At 38.2% G+C, this 17,067-nt stretch overlaps 1 protein-coding gene across 4 annotated transcripts in view; it reads left to right on the plus strand.

Moving 5' to 3' along the window:
- The window catches only part of OGT (O-linked N-acetylglucosamine (GlcNAc) transferase), a 26,529-nt gene that overhangs the window by 414 nt on the left and 9,048 nt on the right, over positions 1 to 17,067 (plus strand). Inside the window, exons 2-13 of one of the 4 annotated variants that reach the window (XM_085314861.1) lie at positions 3,671 to 3,851; positions 4,868 to 5,111; positions 6,637 to 6,705; positions 9,668 to 9,784; positions 11,241 to 11,320; positions 13,268 to 13,463; positions 13,745 to 13,885; positions 14,075 to 14,175; positions 14,370 to 14,523; positions 14,622 to 14,723; positions 14,974 to 15,153; positions 16,457 to 16,615. In XM_085314861.1, coding sequence (XP_085170987.1) covers positions 3,671 to 3,851; positions 4,868 to 5,111; positions 6,637 to 6,705; positions 9,668 to 9,784; positions 11,241 to 11,320; positions 13,268 to 13,463; positions 13,745 to 13,885; positions 14,075 to 14,175; positions 14,370 to 14,523; positions 14,622 to 14,723; positions 14,974 to 15,153; positions 16,457 to 16,615 — 1,724 coding nt within the window. Of the gene's footprint in view, positions 1 to 3,670; positions 3,852 to 4,867; positions 5,112 to 6,636; positions 8,470 to 9,667; positions 9,785 to 11,240; positions 11,321 to 13,267; positions 13,464 to 13,744; positions 13,886 to 14,074; positions 14,176 to 14,369; positions 14,524 to 14,621; positions 14,724 to 14,973; positions 15,154 to 16,456; positions 16,616 to 17,067 lie in introns of those variants that run through there. The other 3 variants (XM_085314862.1, XM_085314863.1, XM_085314864.1) reach the window with 3 other exon arrangements.

The raw sequence follows: 17,067 nt of genomic DNA on the forward strand, positions 1-17,067 counted from the left end.
GTTCGTGTCTCGCCGGGCGGCCCCGGCTGCCGCCTGCCCCGGCGGGCTGCGCCGGTGCCTCCCGCTCGCGGCGCGGAGCCGGCCCGCGCCGCGGCTGCCCGGCGGCTGCGTGGGACAGCGCTTCTCGAGAAGCCCGAGATAATCAGTTCTGAGTGGGTGGTTTCTTATGGCTGTATTTGTCTGGTAATTAAGTTTCCGCAGAGGACGCGAGAGAATGAAAGCCTGACCCAAAATATAGATTGATTGATCAAGAATTTCTCTCGCTGTGTTTGATCAGTAGGTCCCTTGTGGAATAGCATAGTAGGGCAACTTTTTGTGGCTGGGAAGACAGCGTACTCCTGCTAGGAACGATGCTCTTTTCAATTTCTAGATCCAGAACATGAGGGCGAGGGAGAAATCTCCTTTCTTCCCTTCAGAACAAGGAGAACACCGTGCATCCTGAAAAGAAAATACAGCTTTGTCAGCTAGAGTTCTGGGGCTTTCAGACCCTTCCCTCTCCTCTGGTTACAGAAGAGGTGAAACAGGATGYGGGAAAAGTAGGGAAAAAGGATGAGCAGAGAAAGAGACGTGATACCAGTAGGAGTGATGCAAAGGGAACTGGCAGCGCTACAGAGGTGGAGATGGGGAAGGGACGGCTAGCTGCTGTAGATGGTATTGCTGTTGCCTTCCACCTCGGCCAGGACTGCTCACCTTGTCACCTAGTGTGCCGCATCCCCTTGGAGCCTTGAGCTGTGGAGGTGACAAGGACGTGTGCCTAGTCGGGGAGTGTTCCCTGTTCCTTGCTGCCACCACCACCTCTGATACGGAGGTGGCAACTATTCCTGTCTGTGTCTAGATTTTATCCAAATGTAAGGGTGGGTGTGAGCTTATATTGAGTGCTTCGGTTGCTATTTCTGGAGAATTTTTGTCTCTTGTACAATTGTGATATTTCTGCACAGGTTTTAATTTTGTGTGGGTTCTCCAAAAGTATCAGGAAAGGTCATTGTCTTAGCACATGCTATGCTTTTCCAAGGTCATAATTAAAACATATAGTACATGCTGGTATAGGTACAAAAGTTCATGTGAAATAGCAGGTGAATGTTTATTAGACTTGGTAAGGGATTCTTTTGGCTGTGACTCTTTCACTGGAATCATTTTCTTTTAAAATGGATTCTGTGAGCAACTGTCAGTGGCAGTATTGCGGATTCCTGTCTTTCTGGAAAGATGATGCTCTCTCTTCGATGCTAACCCTGCTAAATGCTGAGTTCATTTYGAAGTCTGCGGTATTTGTTCACTTCCCACTCTCCTGTATGCTTCTGGAGAGGATCACTGCTAAAATGTGTCTTGGGTGAGAGATGGCTGCATGTCTTACTACAAGTCACTGGTTTGCTTTATCTCTTCTAGTGGGGTTGGTTTTGCAAAGGTGTTTCACTCATTTTGTTGCTTTCATTAACAATTTTTATTCATGGATTTTATATGAAATACTCTTATTTTCTCTCTGTTGGCCTGCAATTGTAACTTCCATTTCATTTTTCACCTCTGCTTAAACAGGCAAAGCATAGTATTTAGATAAGTTAGAAGGTTTTTTCCAAGTGGTAATAAATAAATCTAGACTTTTTTTTTTTCCATTAACATTTGAATTTAATAACACCTTTGTAGTTTATTGAAGAAGAGATTAGGTCCTTGGAGCAAGCTTCTCCATTTTTGCACCATCAGCAGAACTTGAAAATATAGTAACTGTCAGATGAGCTAAACGTATGTGATTGTTAACAACAGAAGGAAAGCAAGGAACAGCATGTTTGTACCCTAGTGTTCTTACTTACCAGCCATCTCAAATTTTGGTAGATAATACTGTCTTTTTCATGTTAAGTAATGCTTGTATCTGTTTACTGACAGTAGAATCATAGAATCAATAAGGTTGGAAGGGACCTCTGGAGATCATCTAGTCCATCCCCCCCCCCCCTGCTCAGCAGGGTCACCTAGAGCGTGGTAGACAGGGTTGCATCCAGGCGGRCCTTGAATATCTCCAGAGAAGGAGACTCCGCAACCTCTCTGGGCAGCCTGTTGTCCACAGTTGTCCACAACCTGGGCAGTGCTCTGCCACTCTCACAGGGAAGAAATTCCCCCTCACGTTCCCCCTACCTGTTTCAGTGCTCCGGTAGGTTTAACCACATACAGAAGTCCACTTTTTCCACAGGCTGGGTTTGGAAAGCTCTTAAGCTAGGCTCCTTGAGAAACAGACTTATTCTATATGAAGTTATTTGATCAGTGTTTTGTGAAGCCTTTGAAAGTGAGTAGTTTTGCTAGTTTCAATGTAGCCTGAAGCAGTTAAAGTTTCAACACCAATAGAGACAAATCATCTGAAATTAACAGCTTCAGTTTGGTCCTGTAGTGTTTGCAGTCTTCTTCAAATCCCAACAGTGCTAAAAAACTAACTTTCAAAAGAATTTAAATGGTTTCCATCAATCTCAAATCCATTAAAAACACTAGATAACAACTCTGTACCTAATCCCTTTGTGATTTTTTTTTTTAATTGCATTAGCAAGTTTCCTTGTATTGGTTAGGATTTATCTGTGCTTCATTGTATCAAAAMTCTAAAACTCATTAGATCATAGTGGGAAATGTATAGTAACTGAGATTAAAAGTGACTGTGAACCGAAGAAGGGCAAATAAGAGACATTTGTAGTAGTTGAAGCATGATATAAAATTACTTTTATTATTAAAAGCATAAGTATAAAATATAAAGACAGAATTTGAGGACAGATCCTTCTTTTTAGGATGAACATCTTTTTCCCTAAGTTGCACTTATCACATCTATCTTCTAATGTAGAACTGTACTTTGTAAAACAATTTACTTTCCACAGAAAAGGTTGTTTATCTAAAATAGATGATGTTTTACTTACATTTTCTCTGTGAATATGTTGACACTAAGYACTTTGTCACTCCGATTCCACCTAGACACCCAGAATTAGTGAATTCTTTTCTGTATCCCGTCCTTTCTAAAAACTACCTCTATAGGCCAGCAACATAAAAATCGCAGCTATYGTTGTGAAGCCAAGATTGTTTTTGATGGAAGAATTTTTACTCGTTATAAATAACGCAGGCTAATAACAGATAAGAGAGACCGGAAGAAATGTGTGTTACGCTTTCTTTTTTTTTCTTCTTTTTAAGGGTTTTCATGTGATACAAATCTACTGGTACGGCAAAACTTTCTTTTTGTTTGAGTCCTTTGAAGTCTTTGTCTACTGTCCTTCATTTCTCAATAGTTTTTAGACCTTGTTTTTAGTACTATGAAGTATAGGATTTATAGTTGGGGAAGAGAAAGCAGATTCATTGTTCTATTACTAGCACTTTTATGAACCAAAATACAATATTATTTTGGGAATCTCTTTGGATATTTTTCAAGTTCATGGAAAATGATTGACTTGTAATGACTCTCTGTGTTTATGTGCTTATTATTAACYGATGAGGTCATGCACCATTGTACCCATAATGTTAGAAACGTAACTGTAGATTGAGGCATGAAGATCTGAGAGTTTAAAACATCACATGCTGTAGTACTTTACATAATTCCAAGCATCTTCATCCTTTAGTTTTATACATCTTTTTTTTTTTTTTTAACATTTTTTTGTTTTGTTTCCATTATCTAACTTTTTGTTTTCCCCCCTTAAATGTTTTGGTGATTCTCCAGAACCAACGAAACGTATGCTTTCCTTCCAAGGGTTAGCGGAGTTGGCTCATCGTGAATATCAGGCAGGAGACTTTGAAGCGGCAGAGAGACACTGCATGCAGCTTTGGAGACAAGAGCCTGATAATACTGGTGTGCTTTTATTACTATCGTCCATTCACTTCCAGTGTCGCAGACTGGACAGGTAGGAGACTTAAGGTGGCCTGTCAAGCTTAGCTTGTAGTTTGCACCTCTCATAATATTGAGAACAGCTGAGAAAAGTTCTGTTATAATTGTGGTTTTATCATTGAAAGCAAACGCTGACTAACTTCTTGGCAGCAGTAAGGATTGGTCAAAAAATACTCGGTCTTTTTGAATTTTGTTAGGGCAAATGAAGTCCGAATTTTAATTGCTAGCCTTGCAACAAACAACAGATGTTGTTATTCACATTTTACTTTAATATTGTACACTTTAATATCAGAATCAGCTATGCTTGTATGTACTAGAGGCACTTGTAAACAAAAGTAATTGGTCATTCTACCTGTAGTGTTGGGTTTTGTGGGGAGTTTTTTTTAGTGGCAAGATTGTGACGAGATGATTGTTTACTGTGAAGTCGCATGAATAGCTGAGTGTTTTGTCCTTTGAAAGTTGTTTCCATATTCTCTTTCTGCCTGTTCCTGAGCTTTTTGTGCCTTAAGCATTTCAAACCTTACTAACTATTCTAGCTGTAAATCTGTGTGTCCTGGCAACGAAGGTAATTTGTTACTGAGATTTAATTTATGTAGGTTTCTAAATAAAGTTGTACTAATTCAGATACGGGAAAAATAAGGGTGAAACTGAATTTTACATCTACATGTCTTTGCTATATCCTATTTCTTGAAAAGAGTATAAAGCAAAATGTTGCTTAGAGAAAAGCCTTCAAATATTGGCAGAGGTGTAATGGGATTTCTACACTAACTATTTTTTAAACTGTGTTCAGCTCAAATTTAGCAACAGGCTTGCAGAACTCTACTGACAACTCTAGTTTGCAAGCAGTAGAATCTAAAATGGAAGGGAGATGGTAATTTCAGCTAGGAGAAGCTAGTCTTTTAACTGCTCTCTGTAGTTTCTAAATTCAGATTTGTTGGGTGTATGTTTGGCTCAGTTACGCATGAATGTTCATTAAGTAAGTAGACAGGCAAACAAAGTCAATTAAAAAAAAAATGTCTTATTTTTTTCCAGGTCTGCTCACTTCAGCACTTTGGCTATCAAACAAAATCCGTTGTTGGCTGAAGCCTACTCAAACCTAGGCAATGTATACAAGGAACGTGGACAGCTACAGGAAGCTATTGAACATTATAGACATGCACTACGCCTCAAACCGGATTTCATTGATGGATATATTAATCTCGCTGCTGCATTGGTAGCTGCAGGTGATATGGAAGGAGCAGTACAGGCATATGTGTCTGCCCTTCAGTACAATCCTGTAAGTAACACTTTATTTTATGGAAGAGCTCCATACCTCACTGCTGTCCCAGGACAGACAGACAAATAACAACTTTCCTTGGATGTGGAAGAATTAAGAGTATTTAAACACGAAGTATTAGTTTAAAAGAACAACAAACAGTCCTCCCCTCAACATGCGCACCATAAATTTAATAATCTACTTAATACTTTTCTTTAAAATGCATGAAATACTGTCACAGATTTTTTTTCGTTGGAACACTGTAAGGGCTGCTGGTTATGTAATCTGTATTATTCAGAATAACAGAAAAGGAAGGACTTTTTGAGGTTTTTAAGATCAGAAGTATCAGTGAATAATCTCTTACCTGGCTTGATGTGTTGTAAAGCAGTGTTACTGCAGAGAGAGAAGCACTGATACACAGTTACATGCTAAATCTTAATAAACCGTCAGGTACTATTGTATGAAATAACTATATGGTGATTACTATTGCATTGGTTAGATTTTCACACTGCACAGGTTTACAGAAACATTGATTTATGTTTTATAGGCTGAAACCATATATCGTCTAAGCATAGTTAAGTTGCATAGAACTGTTTCATTTGCTGTTCGGAGTTTTTGGTTGTAACTGTTTTGACATTACATTTTAACAAATACTGAATTAGACTGATACCTTCTATTTGTTTTGCATTGCATTCAACTTCTGCGGTACTACTCAGCATGGTGTGTCTTAATTGCTTGCTATGTGGTATCAGTGTTTTGTCAGAAATGCTTACAAAGCAGCATTGGTCTAGAGTGCCTAAATCCTTTTTCCTTTGAAAAAGGATGTGCAAAATAAGTTCAACAAGTGCTCAGAATTGTGTTTTGCTGTGTTCTACAGCCTAGGTGAACTTGCTTAGCTTTGTTATGCTAAGTGGTGTCACAGGCAGAATTTGTGTGTTGCCTAGGAATACTATAAGATGGTATTTTCTTATGAAAGTCTTGTTTAGGTTGAAAACTTTTTCATTAGTATTGACAATAATGTCCCCATACTCTATGGTCTTCCCATGTACTGCAACATACTGCAGTTGTAGTCTATGCTGTGGTTRCAAATGAGAGTAGAAAAATAGCAAATGGCAAGGCTGTTGAAAATGAACAGATGAGTAGAAAAAGAGGGAGAAAACCCCTGCTTTGGGGATAGAGGAAGCAAGGTCGTCATGATAGTTATAATTTTAAAACGATTTCAAATTATTAATGGTGTAAATTAAGAATACAGGCCTAGTGGAGAGAAGACAGTCATGCTTTATTTCTTTCTACATCTTCAGAATTGTGCTGTGGTGATGCTAAAGTCAATATGATCATCCATTACCAGTAATAATAAGTCAGGAAAAATAATTCAAATCTGAGATGTTTACTGCTTTAAAATTAGAGAGAACTCTGGAATTCTAAGAATTTTGTAAGTCCTCCATGTGGACCTTTGGGGTGTCTGTGAAGTCCTGAAGTTTAAGTGCTTATGGCATGATTTAATTTGATTTTTTTATTAATATTTTTTCTTTTTTTTTCTTTTCAGGACTTGTACTGTGTTCGTAGTGACCTGGGGAACCTGCTCAAAGCCCTGGGTCGCTTGGAAGAAGCCAAGGTAGGTGTTCAGTAGAATACATTTAAACGTCAGTGTTTTGAAAACTTGAACTTTGCACCAAGTCTTCAGATCTGCGTTGATCTACAGACAGTCTGAGAAACTGCTGAAAACTGAAGGCACTGAATCACCCCAGAGTAGTAGCAGGGCAAGCTATGGCATGTCCATGTTTAAAAGTTGATTTAAATCAAGAAATGGAACATTACCAAGTCTTTCTGCTGAACTAGACTATCTGAAACCATTCTGAAGTATTGGGCAGGGGCTCCACCATGCTCTTATCTGGAAATAAGTAACAGTCCTTCAAATCTGAGGCTTGCCTGCTGGTGCCAAGCAGAGAGCCTGTGATTAGCTCGAGATCCCTGTACGATGCAGGTGCTATTGAAAATGCTGCTCTTCTAAAGTCCTTTGTGGCTTGTAAGTGGAGAAGAAACTTATCCAAATGTTATCTTGTAATATTGGCTTTTAAAGATTTTTATTCTTTAACTTTTCCCTTCCCTTGATAGTGGAAGAAAGGCTAGTAAATGATCAATAGCTGCAGTATGCGAACCCCTCAAATAACTTTTCTTCATGTCTTCCCTACTCCCTTCCCCCAAAATAAAGAAATCAGAAGGACAAAGCTGGTTTGTTTGGGAAATGAACTGATCGAAAGAAAACTTGCTGTAGTGGAAAGGTGGCTTCTAGCAGTCTGTGTTTTCTAAACCGAGAATTCGAACACCAAGATGAGTTTAAAGTTCTTGGCATGTTAAAACTTTGATTGCGCGATGAAATTGTCTTGTTACAAGCCACCTTACGCGTCCGCGCTGCCGGGGTGAGGAGTGTGGAGAAATCAGAAACACTCTGGACTCCACGTCTGTCACTCCAAGCCCCACGCGCATGCTAAAAAGTGGAGTGTATGAACAGCGTAGCTGTCTGTTTGGCTGCAGCACCATTTGGGGAGGGATAAGATGTTTGTGGGGTAATGGGAATGCAGGTTCAAAATTCATTGTTTTTTGATTTCTCGAACAACTTGGATGTGTGTACCTCTCTAGAACAACATAATTTGGTCAGATCCAGGTTGAAAATATTTTGAAGTAGTGTTTACAGTTTGAACAGTCTTTGAGACACTTGGTTCTCAGCCCACCAAGCGGACAGCTAACATGAATTGCACTTCACTGCAGCTTTAGTGTGACTGGTATAGGCCAAGACACTGCGCCTGCCTTAGGTTGCTGACTTCTTTGTTTCAGAGCTCTGGAGACACCTAGTTTGAAAGTGTTATTCCGTTTTGTGAGAACTTAATAAACAAGAAAAACATCTTGAGTAAATTGCAATGTATTTCTTTGGTTATCAGTCCATTTGAAAGATCAAGCCAGCAAATTCCTTACAGTTTGAACTAAAATTTAATTTCTTTATAGATACTTGAGAGCCTTTCTTCCAAAAAAAAAAAAAAAAAGTCCCTGCTGTATGCAATTGCCCTGATTAACCCTCTCCCTTCTGCATGTCTCCCTTGTTACAGACAGATTGTCCTCATTCCCATGTGTTAGACATATCCAAAAAAATTGCAATTGCTTTGTTGAACTTTTACTAATGATCTTGTTTTATTTTCTCTCTTGTTTTTGGTTTTTCACCACTGATATTGTATTTAGAAGGTTTCAGGTGGGTGAAACCTCCTATTCCATGCGTAAGGTGCCTCGCTGAAGGGAGCTCGAGGCCTGGATCTAGGGCAGACACACACCTCCTCCTCCTCTTCCAGCAAGGAACGCACCGAAAAGTCACATGATGAGAAATATGGTAACGGGTTTGTAACTGCCACAGCAAAACCATTTGCCTCCATGCCTGAATCTTCTGTCTTGTGGCTTCAGAAACAGCTTAAAATATTTAATTACAAACAAGTAATGTAAGAATGTTTTATACTAGTAGCCACAAATTCTTTCAAAGAAATAAAGTAAAAGTAAATTAAGATGTTTTTTAAAGAAATAATTGGAGATAGTTAATAGTAAAAGCTTCTAACTCTTCTGGTTGTTCATTTTTTTTCCTTTTTTCTTCTTTGTTTGGATTGCAGCGTTCTGCTCTTCTGATGATGCGCTGTGATCCTGCAGTAGCGCAAAGGCTGCGCAGCGGTAACGCGCATTGCGTGCGATGAAGCCCTTGTGAACGGTTGACTAGATGATTAATCTCTGATTGGGTGACTGCCTAAGCTCCAGGCTGTAGCCTTTTGGATAAAATCGGGTTGTAATGCATTTAGAGTCCAGACATCAAATTTAATGTTCAAGTTTCTGTATGGGCCTGTCTGGTAGATTAATGATTCTGGTTGGCCGTTCACTGTGTCTAGGGGCAATCAATATAGCACAGCAGTTCGCAGCGATAGCGTGGCGCCGTGCTGTTAGGATGCGCAGCGATTTCTTGCGCTTGCATTACAGGGACCTAAACCTTCATGCAATCCTGTCATTTGAGGTTTTGAAGCTGTAGATGATTAAATRTATTTGAAGAAACTGGGAAATGAGATTGGGTACGTCGTCTCGCTTGAGAAGGACAATTAAATTTGAAGAATGGCTGCATCTCTTTTTCCGTAATTTTTCTAATTCTTATTTTGTATCCCCTTTAGAATATACACATTTTAAGAGTTCCATCTCATGGAAAGAAGTTGTTTTTACATACTTCTTATTTTTACATGTTTAATGGTAGCAGTAACTCTGTTGTAGTACTTCAATTATTTCTAAGACTACTTCTGATAACCCGGTGTCTGAAGGCATGTTAATTTGTTGTCAGCATAACTGAAAAATGGTGGGCTTGCACCTGGGTTTTGGTTTGCGCTGGCGCAGGATCAACAGCTGTTTGCAGCGCATTAGTTTTGGCGCAAGCTAGCCTATACTGCAGGGTCACTTTTGGCTGGTTAGAGAAGGCATACTAACAATTATTTTTCTTATTTTTTTTTCTTTTTTACAAATATTCCCCTTCCCTTGTATCTCTCTTCTTTAACTGTTCCAAGGCCTGCTACTTAAAAGCAATTGAGACTCAACCAAACTTTGCAGTTGCTTGGAGTAATCTTGGCTGTGTTTTCAATGCCCAAGGAGAAATCTGGCTTGCAATTCATCATTTTGAAAAGGTAATTATCTAAACCCATCTGCTTTGCTAGTAGATTTTACTGCGCGTGCAATTGCCTACTTAYGTGTAAGTACTTTTGTAGATGGTAGATACATTTTGATCAGCAGAGAACTTCTTATAATCCTGTTAGTTAACATCTTATGTTAATCCTTTTTTACTTCCTGATGTTTCAGACTGCCTGTATGCCACTAAAGAGATATGTTTAGAATTGCCCTAAGGACTCCACACACATGTCAAAGATAAGAAAATTCATTAAGTTGTTTTACAGTCCTTTTCCAGAATAGAATTTTTTAAAATCTAATTCTGATGGGAATAGTGTTTGAGTATGTATGTTGTTTTGTRTGTGTGTGTAAGAGAAACAACTTTATTTAAAATCTTTTTCATTGCAATCCTGTTTCAGGTATTCTTGCTTTCCTGTGAGTAACTGAGGAGAATGATTTAAAGGGATACAGTAACTCCTCTTCTCCAGGACTTCCTTCACCACTAGTGTTTCACACTTCTCTAGATTAGATTGATATGGTTAATTCTTACTGTAATGTGTTGTCTAATACCTTCTATGTAGTTACCTGGTTAGCCTATAAACTCTGTACTGGTTTCTAAGCTTCTAAGTGACCTAAAACCAGGTTTAAGATATGGTTGGCAGTTTTGTTCTGGTATTTACGATTTATAAATCTTCAGGAAAATACTTAGCTTTTAGAGGGGAAGGGTGTTGTTCCTGTATTCTAGTTAGTGATAGATTAAGTGTTTTAATTTGGAAATAATCCCATGGGAAAGACTGTAAGTGTGATTAAGGCCAATGTTTGGCTTGCCATATACTTAACCTGTAGTTCGGTACTGCATCTTCTGTAACTCTATGAGATGTTACAGATTTTTTATACGRTTTATTATTTTTGTAGTGATTTTTTTTAATGTTAAATGGCTACATTTGTTTTCCAAGCACATACTTGTTTTTTTTCTTGCTCCTCTGAAACTGCTAAAGCTAGAAAACACTAATTTTACAGTAGATAGAGGATGCAGATCAATTTCTCAGGGTTTTCTCCCCTAAACAAAGACAGCAGCATGGGTGGGTGGTTACGGATGACCTAACATGGAATAAATGTTATTCTGTAGTAGTGACAACGAGTGTTAGAATCAATTCTAATATGTATGAATTTGGAGGGAGCTAGGTCATGGCTTAGGTAAGCAAGTGAGTAAATTTGAAGGTAGTATATTCAGTCTTTTCTACAAATTCAAAGAAAAACTGTCACGTGCACTTAATTGATTCAGAAGTAAGCGTACGTGTAACTACTACGTGATTATTTTGCTTAAGCTACGTTCTCCTTCCTCACTAGGTTGTCGWTTAAAATCTTAAATATTTTACAGTTTGAGTTTATCCGTTAAAAAAAAAAAAACTTTAGGTTTCATAGAGATTGCTTGTACATTAATGCTCAAAACTGTTACTTTAAAAATATTTTCAGGCTGTAACACTTGACCCCAATTTTTTGGATGCTTACATCAATCTGGGGAATGTCCTGAAGGAGGCAAGAATATTTGACAGGTAAGTAGATAAGTAGTGTCACTCTGTCAGCAGCCTGTCAGATGTATAAATTAGGTTCCTGATGTAAAATCTCTTTGGACAGCATAGTGAAGACCTCTACTCAAAGGTAAGAAAGTAAATGACTGGAACACACAGAGCAGAATACTAGAGTTCAAAGAAACATCCCATGGAATATACTGTTTCTGAAGATGTTGAAAATATACTTGAAATTAAGTCTGGGGAAAAAATAAAGAGGATGTGTCTGAGAAAGCATGCAAGTGTCTTTTGAGTGCACTTTTTTTTTCCTCCCCATTATGTGATTCCAGACCKGATCCTGATCTACATGTGTATTTTTCTAAAATTTTCCTTCTGTGGAAGATAAGCTGAAATGCTGAATTTCAGTTAAGAACTTAATTAAATATTATGTATTTATTATGGCTGTGCATCATGTTACTACATGTCTCAAAACAAGCTAGCTGGAAAGATAACTGCAGCGACATCTGATCTGATCCATGAATCTTACTTCGGTTTCTCGAAGAAGATTCAGGCTGTACTGTTTCTCTGCAGTGTGCCATACTGTGTCTGTTAATTGGATTACAGTTTCTGGCAGCTGTGGTTTGTGGCTCAAAATTTAATAAAAGCTTGCAGGAAACAGGTTTATTATTCTAACTAGTTGCATAAATCATTTGATGATATTTGTGTTAACTGCAGATTAATGGGTTAAATAAGGACATGTACACTAGTCGTTTTGGAGTTTACAATATCTTCTTGAGTTTTTTTTTTAATTAAAAATACTGTTACGATTTTTTTTCCCTAGGAATTGCTTGCACACAAGAATCACTTAAGTATGGTGCTATAGGTACATATAATTRAGGATCTATCTTTGAACAAAATGAAGATAGAAGCATAAGTAAAGCAGGATAAATGTGTTAGGTTAGCAGAGATAATAAAGAATGGTATAATGTAATGGTGTAAGTCTGAGTTGTGTTTATATTGTTATAATCTAATAATGAACTAGTATAAGAAAGAAATGCTTTGAGCAAAGGTCTTGTGCTTCTCCTAGCAATGAAGAATGTTTTTAAAGGAAAGCTTTACCTTTCTCCTAGAAGACTTAGGTTAATCACTGTACAGCATCAGGTGAGGAAGAAAAAACCCCCTCATTTTTAGAGTATTTGGGTATGATGTGAGCTGCACATGAGCAGTTATTCTCCATGGTGGGAAATCTGTGAATAAAGTAGTTCTGATTTGGTTTGGGAGAAGGAGAGCATGTCACTACTGACAAAAGTGTATCCAGATAACAACAAATTCTTCAGTTTAATAATTTCACGACCCATGGGAAAAGGAAGGATTTGGAAAGGGCGTTTTAATGAAGAGAAGGCCTGGGAAGAACCTGGGACCAGTTTCTTGGACAACCCTAAGAAAACATTTTAAATGCTAAAATTACGTATGTTTAATGTTCTCCATTGTAGAGAAATAATTGCGGAAGGTTGTAGGATTTTTGTTTGTACAAAATTCTCGTTTTGTGCACAGTTGGTCTTTTTTTTTTTTTTTTTTTTATTGGGAAAGGCTTATGTTGATGACACAAATGTTCTAGTAATAGAAGTCATTGTTAAATAGTTCTGAATAGGAGGCCTGCTTATCTTACAGCCCAGGGCTATTTCAGAAATACTAGCTGTCTTGCATAGGGCAATGGATTTGGAACTTCTGATGTTTAATTAAAATGAACCAAGTCTGTCTTTTGTGCTAGCCTTGCAAAGTTGAGAAAAGTTTTTAAAATGTCATAAATCATCATGTCTTTCCTTGATTGGATTTTTAATTCTAGTGACGTTTTACAGGCTAAATCTTGTGTGTCTATTAATATGTATCCCTTGGAGGTCTTTTTTCCTTTTATGTAGATCTTTTGATAATCAGGGTAAATCTACAAGGTAACTCCACAAGTGATTATTAACCTTCTCTTTCTTGTTACAGAGCTGTAGCAGCTTACCTACGAGCCTTGAGTTTGAGTCCAAATCATGCAGTTGTGCACGGTAACCTTGCCTGTGTATATTATGAGCAAGGACTGATAGACCTGGCAATAGACACCTACCGGAGGGCTATTGAACTCCAGCCCCACTTCCCTGATGCCTACTGTAACTTGGCCAATGCCTTGAAGGAGAAAGGCAGTGTAAGGAGTACTTTTTTTTTTTTTTTTTTTTTTTTTTTTTCCTTTTGTGTAAATTTTTAAAACTTCAGTTAATAGTTATTTTAGACCCCAATTATTAGTCAGCTTTATTAAAATGGGATGTCTTTTTTTTTCCTTCTTCATCAGGAAGAATAATATGGAATATCACTCTCTGAAACTGTTAAAATGTTTGTAGAGTAACTTTCCATAAGGAGTGATTTTACAGGAAATGCTACTGTATTAAGCAATTCCCTTGCTTATTTTACTCCATTTTTTCTTAAAAGGTGGCTGAAGCAGAAGAGTGTTACAATACAGCTCTTCGACTCTGTCCCACACATGCAGACTCTCTCAATAATCTAGCAAACATCAAGCGAGAACAGGGGAACATTGAAGAAGCTGTTCGCCTTTATCGGAAAGCTCTTGAGGTATAGATGAATGAAGTAGGGGAGAGACGGGGAATTAAAGCTGAGAATATGTAATATGGCATAGGCTTTTTTCCCCTTTGGCTGTAAGGGGAAAAAAAACTTTGAGTCATTTTGCATTTCTTACTCTTCTTTTTATAATACAGTATGCTTGTGGGATTTGAGAGACAGATTCTACTTCTTTTCTTCCAGGTATTTCCAGAATTTGCTGCTGCACATTCAAATTTAGCAAGTGTTCTGCAACAGCAAGGAAAGTTACAGGAAGCTCTGATGCATTACAAAGAGGCTATTAGGTAAATGGATTCTATTTCTAATATTGTCGATGTTTCATAACAGGAAAGTGCCATAGGTCTGCACAGAAAATGACTTACAATAGTATATTGTAATTCAAGTAGTTGCTTTGCAAGCCAAACAGCAGTCTGGGTATGGTTTCTTAGTTACGAAGCATCTTTTATTGTTCATGACATAATGTTACTTTGGTTTTCAGAATCAGTCCCACATTTGCGGATGCTTATTCCAATATGGGAAATACTTTGAAGGAAATGCAGGATGTTCAAGGAGCTTTACAGTGCTACACTCGTGCCATTCAGATCAATCCAGCTTTTGCTGATGCCCACAGTAACCTGGCCTCTATTCACAAGGTAGCRCAAGTGAATGATTCACTCTTGTAATATGGGGCATTGTGAGTACTTACCATGACTATATATTAATCTGCTGACTCTTTCCTATGTCTTTTCAGGATTCAGGGAATATACCAGAAGCCATTGCCTCTTATCGCACTGCTCTGAAACTGAAACCTGACTTCCCAGATGCCTACTGCAACTTGGCCCACTGCTTGCAGGTGAGGAAAAGGGGGCTTTGGTTGTAATTTTTAAAGATTCTTCTGCAGCAAATAAGCTCAGTTACTTCAGCCAATCAGTCTGTAAGCAAACTTAGGAGTAGACCTAAATTAGAAGATAAGATTGTACAGTCATCACAGTAATTGCCTTTTTTTTTTAAAAAAAAAAAAACATTTTTGGAAGAAATGCTTTTCACAACTTGGAATCAGATGAAGTTGTTAACCTATTATTTTTCAATTTTTCCTTTTCTAGATTGTCTGTGACTGGACAGACTATGATGAAAGAATGAAGAAGCTGGTTAGCATTGTAGCTGATCAGCTGGAAAAAAACAGACTGCCTTCTGTCCACCCTCATCATAGCATGCTGTATCCGCTCTCTCACAGTTTCAGGAAGGCTATCGCTGAGAGACATGGAAATCTCTGCTTGGACAAGGTAGGAGTTTTATACAGGCTAACTGCAGTCGAGTTAATTTGTGTGCTTTTGCCAATTTAATTATATCCGTGTTAACAGATTTTATTTTTTAATATAGTAGYCTTCTTAAGGCTTCTGAGTCATTGACATGTAGAGAGCTAGAGCATAGTGTTTACTCATCTAGTTCTGCAAAGTACATGTGAGGGCTGTTTTGAGAAGCCCAGAGTGAATAAACACTATTCCCGTAATGGTAACAAAGATCTAGGCAGCCATGTGACAGTATTTCTCAAAATCTGGTCCTGCCCAGTCCTCCACAGTGAGTCTGACCTTGCCTCTGGAGAATCCTTGTTCGAACATCTGAGTTTCGTGTTTGCTTGGGTTTGGGATTTCCAAGATTCTTCACTTGGTAGTGGTGGCAGCAACATTACAGGGGTAATGTATCACAGCAGGAAGTGTTTAAACATGTATTGTAATTCTGTTTTGTAGTACTTTGTGTACAGGAGCATAAATCCTTCCAAAAGTTTGTGTGTTTAACTTAAACGTATCTCCTTTTGCTGTGATTTCTTAACTGTGTTATTTCCACAAGACACCAAAGCACCTCAAGCTGCCAGTAGTCCTGTTGGGGTTGATGGTGAATTGATTAAAAAAAAAATGATGTGACTTTTTGTTTTCTTCTTCAGTCAGAGAATCATGAAGCTTGTGTATGTTGAGATAGATTACTTGAGCCGGGTGCCAATTATAATTGAAAATTCCCTGACAGCTAGTGAAAGGATCTGGTTGGCATGAGTGATGAAGTGTACAAATCTCAAACTTCAGAACTGACAGTATGCAGTTTTCAAACTGCTGTGAACTGGAGGTCTGTGTAGTCTGATAATCCTATCAGCGGTAGTGGCTAAAAGCTCTTGCCTGCACAAGTTGGAGAGCATAAGAACAGAAAGCATGCTGTGATCTTTACAGGAATACTGATCTGGTGACAAGTAGCTTGTAGTTCAGGAACTTTCTGATCATAGTTGCGTGGTATTATATTTAATCTGGGATGGATTTCTTCCAAAAATGAAGTGGTAGAAAAGCAGAAATGTCACTAACTTTCAGTAGTGATGTTTGTCTTCATTTGGCCAAGTGTGGGCACATGGCATCTGGTAATATGGCTTGGAGAAATTTGTCTGCAGTGGAATATACATATTGCAAGTTTCAAGCAACTGATGCCACAGCTTATTTGAATATGGGGTAAGACTAGTCCAACAAACTCTTGATCATTTTGGCTCTCTATTCAGCATTTATTTTGGTGCACAGATTTCTAAAGAGTTGTATGTCTTTTTGACAGATTAATGTTCTTCACAAGCCACCATATGAGCATCCAAAGGATTTGAAGGCCAGTGAAGGTCGACTTCGTATTGGCTATGTGAGCTCTGATTTTGGAAACCATCCAACCTCTCACTTAATGCAGTCAATCCCAGGAATGCATAACCCAGACAAATTTGAGGTAAAAATATAAGTGGTATGCTGAGACTTTAAATACAGTTTGAGCAGGCACTCATAGTGCGGGCAGGTGAAATGGAGGACTTTGGTGTTTTTCTGCTAGTGAGCTTTTCTTTCTTTTCTTTTCTTTTTCTTTTTTTTTTTTTTATTCCCTCCTACAGGACAAAGTTGCATCTCCTAAGGAGAAGTACTTTACTGATTATGAAGTGATATTTAGAAAGTAGAAAAAAAGTCAGATATCTGTCCTTAGAATTGTTGTAGAAAGGACTTATCACCAGTGGAGAGCTTTTTAAGATCTTGGGTCTTCTTGTTTTTTAGGTTCAGCTACTGTCATTTGTCTAGACGATGCATTTCAATATCGGGCTGCTGCCTGGTTGCATCTCATTTATATCTGCACATCCATTTTGTGTTTGCTCTCCACTGCTGTGTGTTTTGTTTTGTTTTGTTTTGTTTTTT

The sequence above is a fragment of the Rhea americana genome, unplaced genomic scaffold (assembly GCF_003343005.1).
Source record: "Rhea americana isolate MKP2758 unplaced genomic scaffold, rheAme1 scaffold_413, whole genome shotgun sequence".
NCBI classification, from domain to species: Eukaryota; Metazoa; Chordata; class Aves; order Rheiformes; family Rheidae; genus Rhea; species Rhea americana.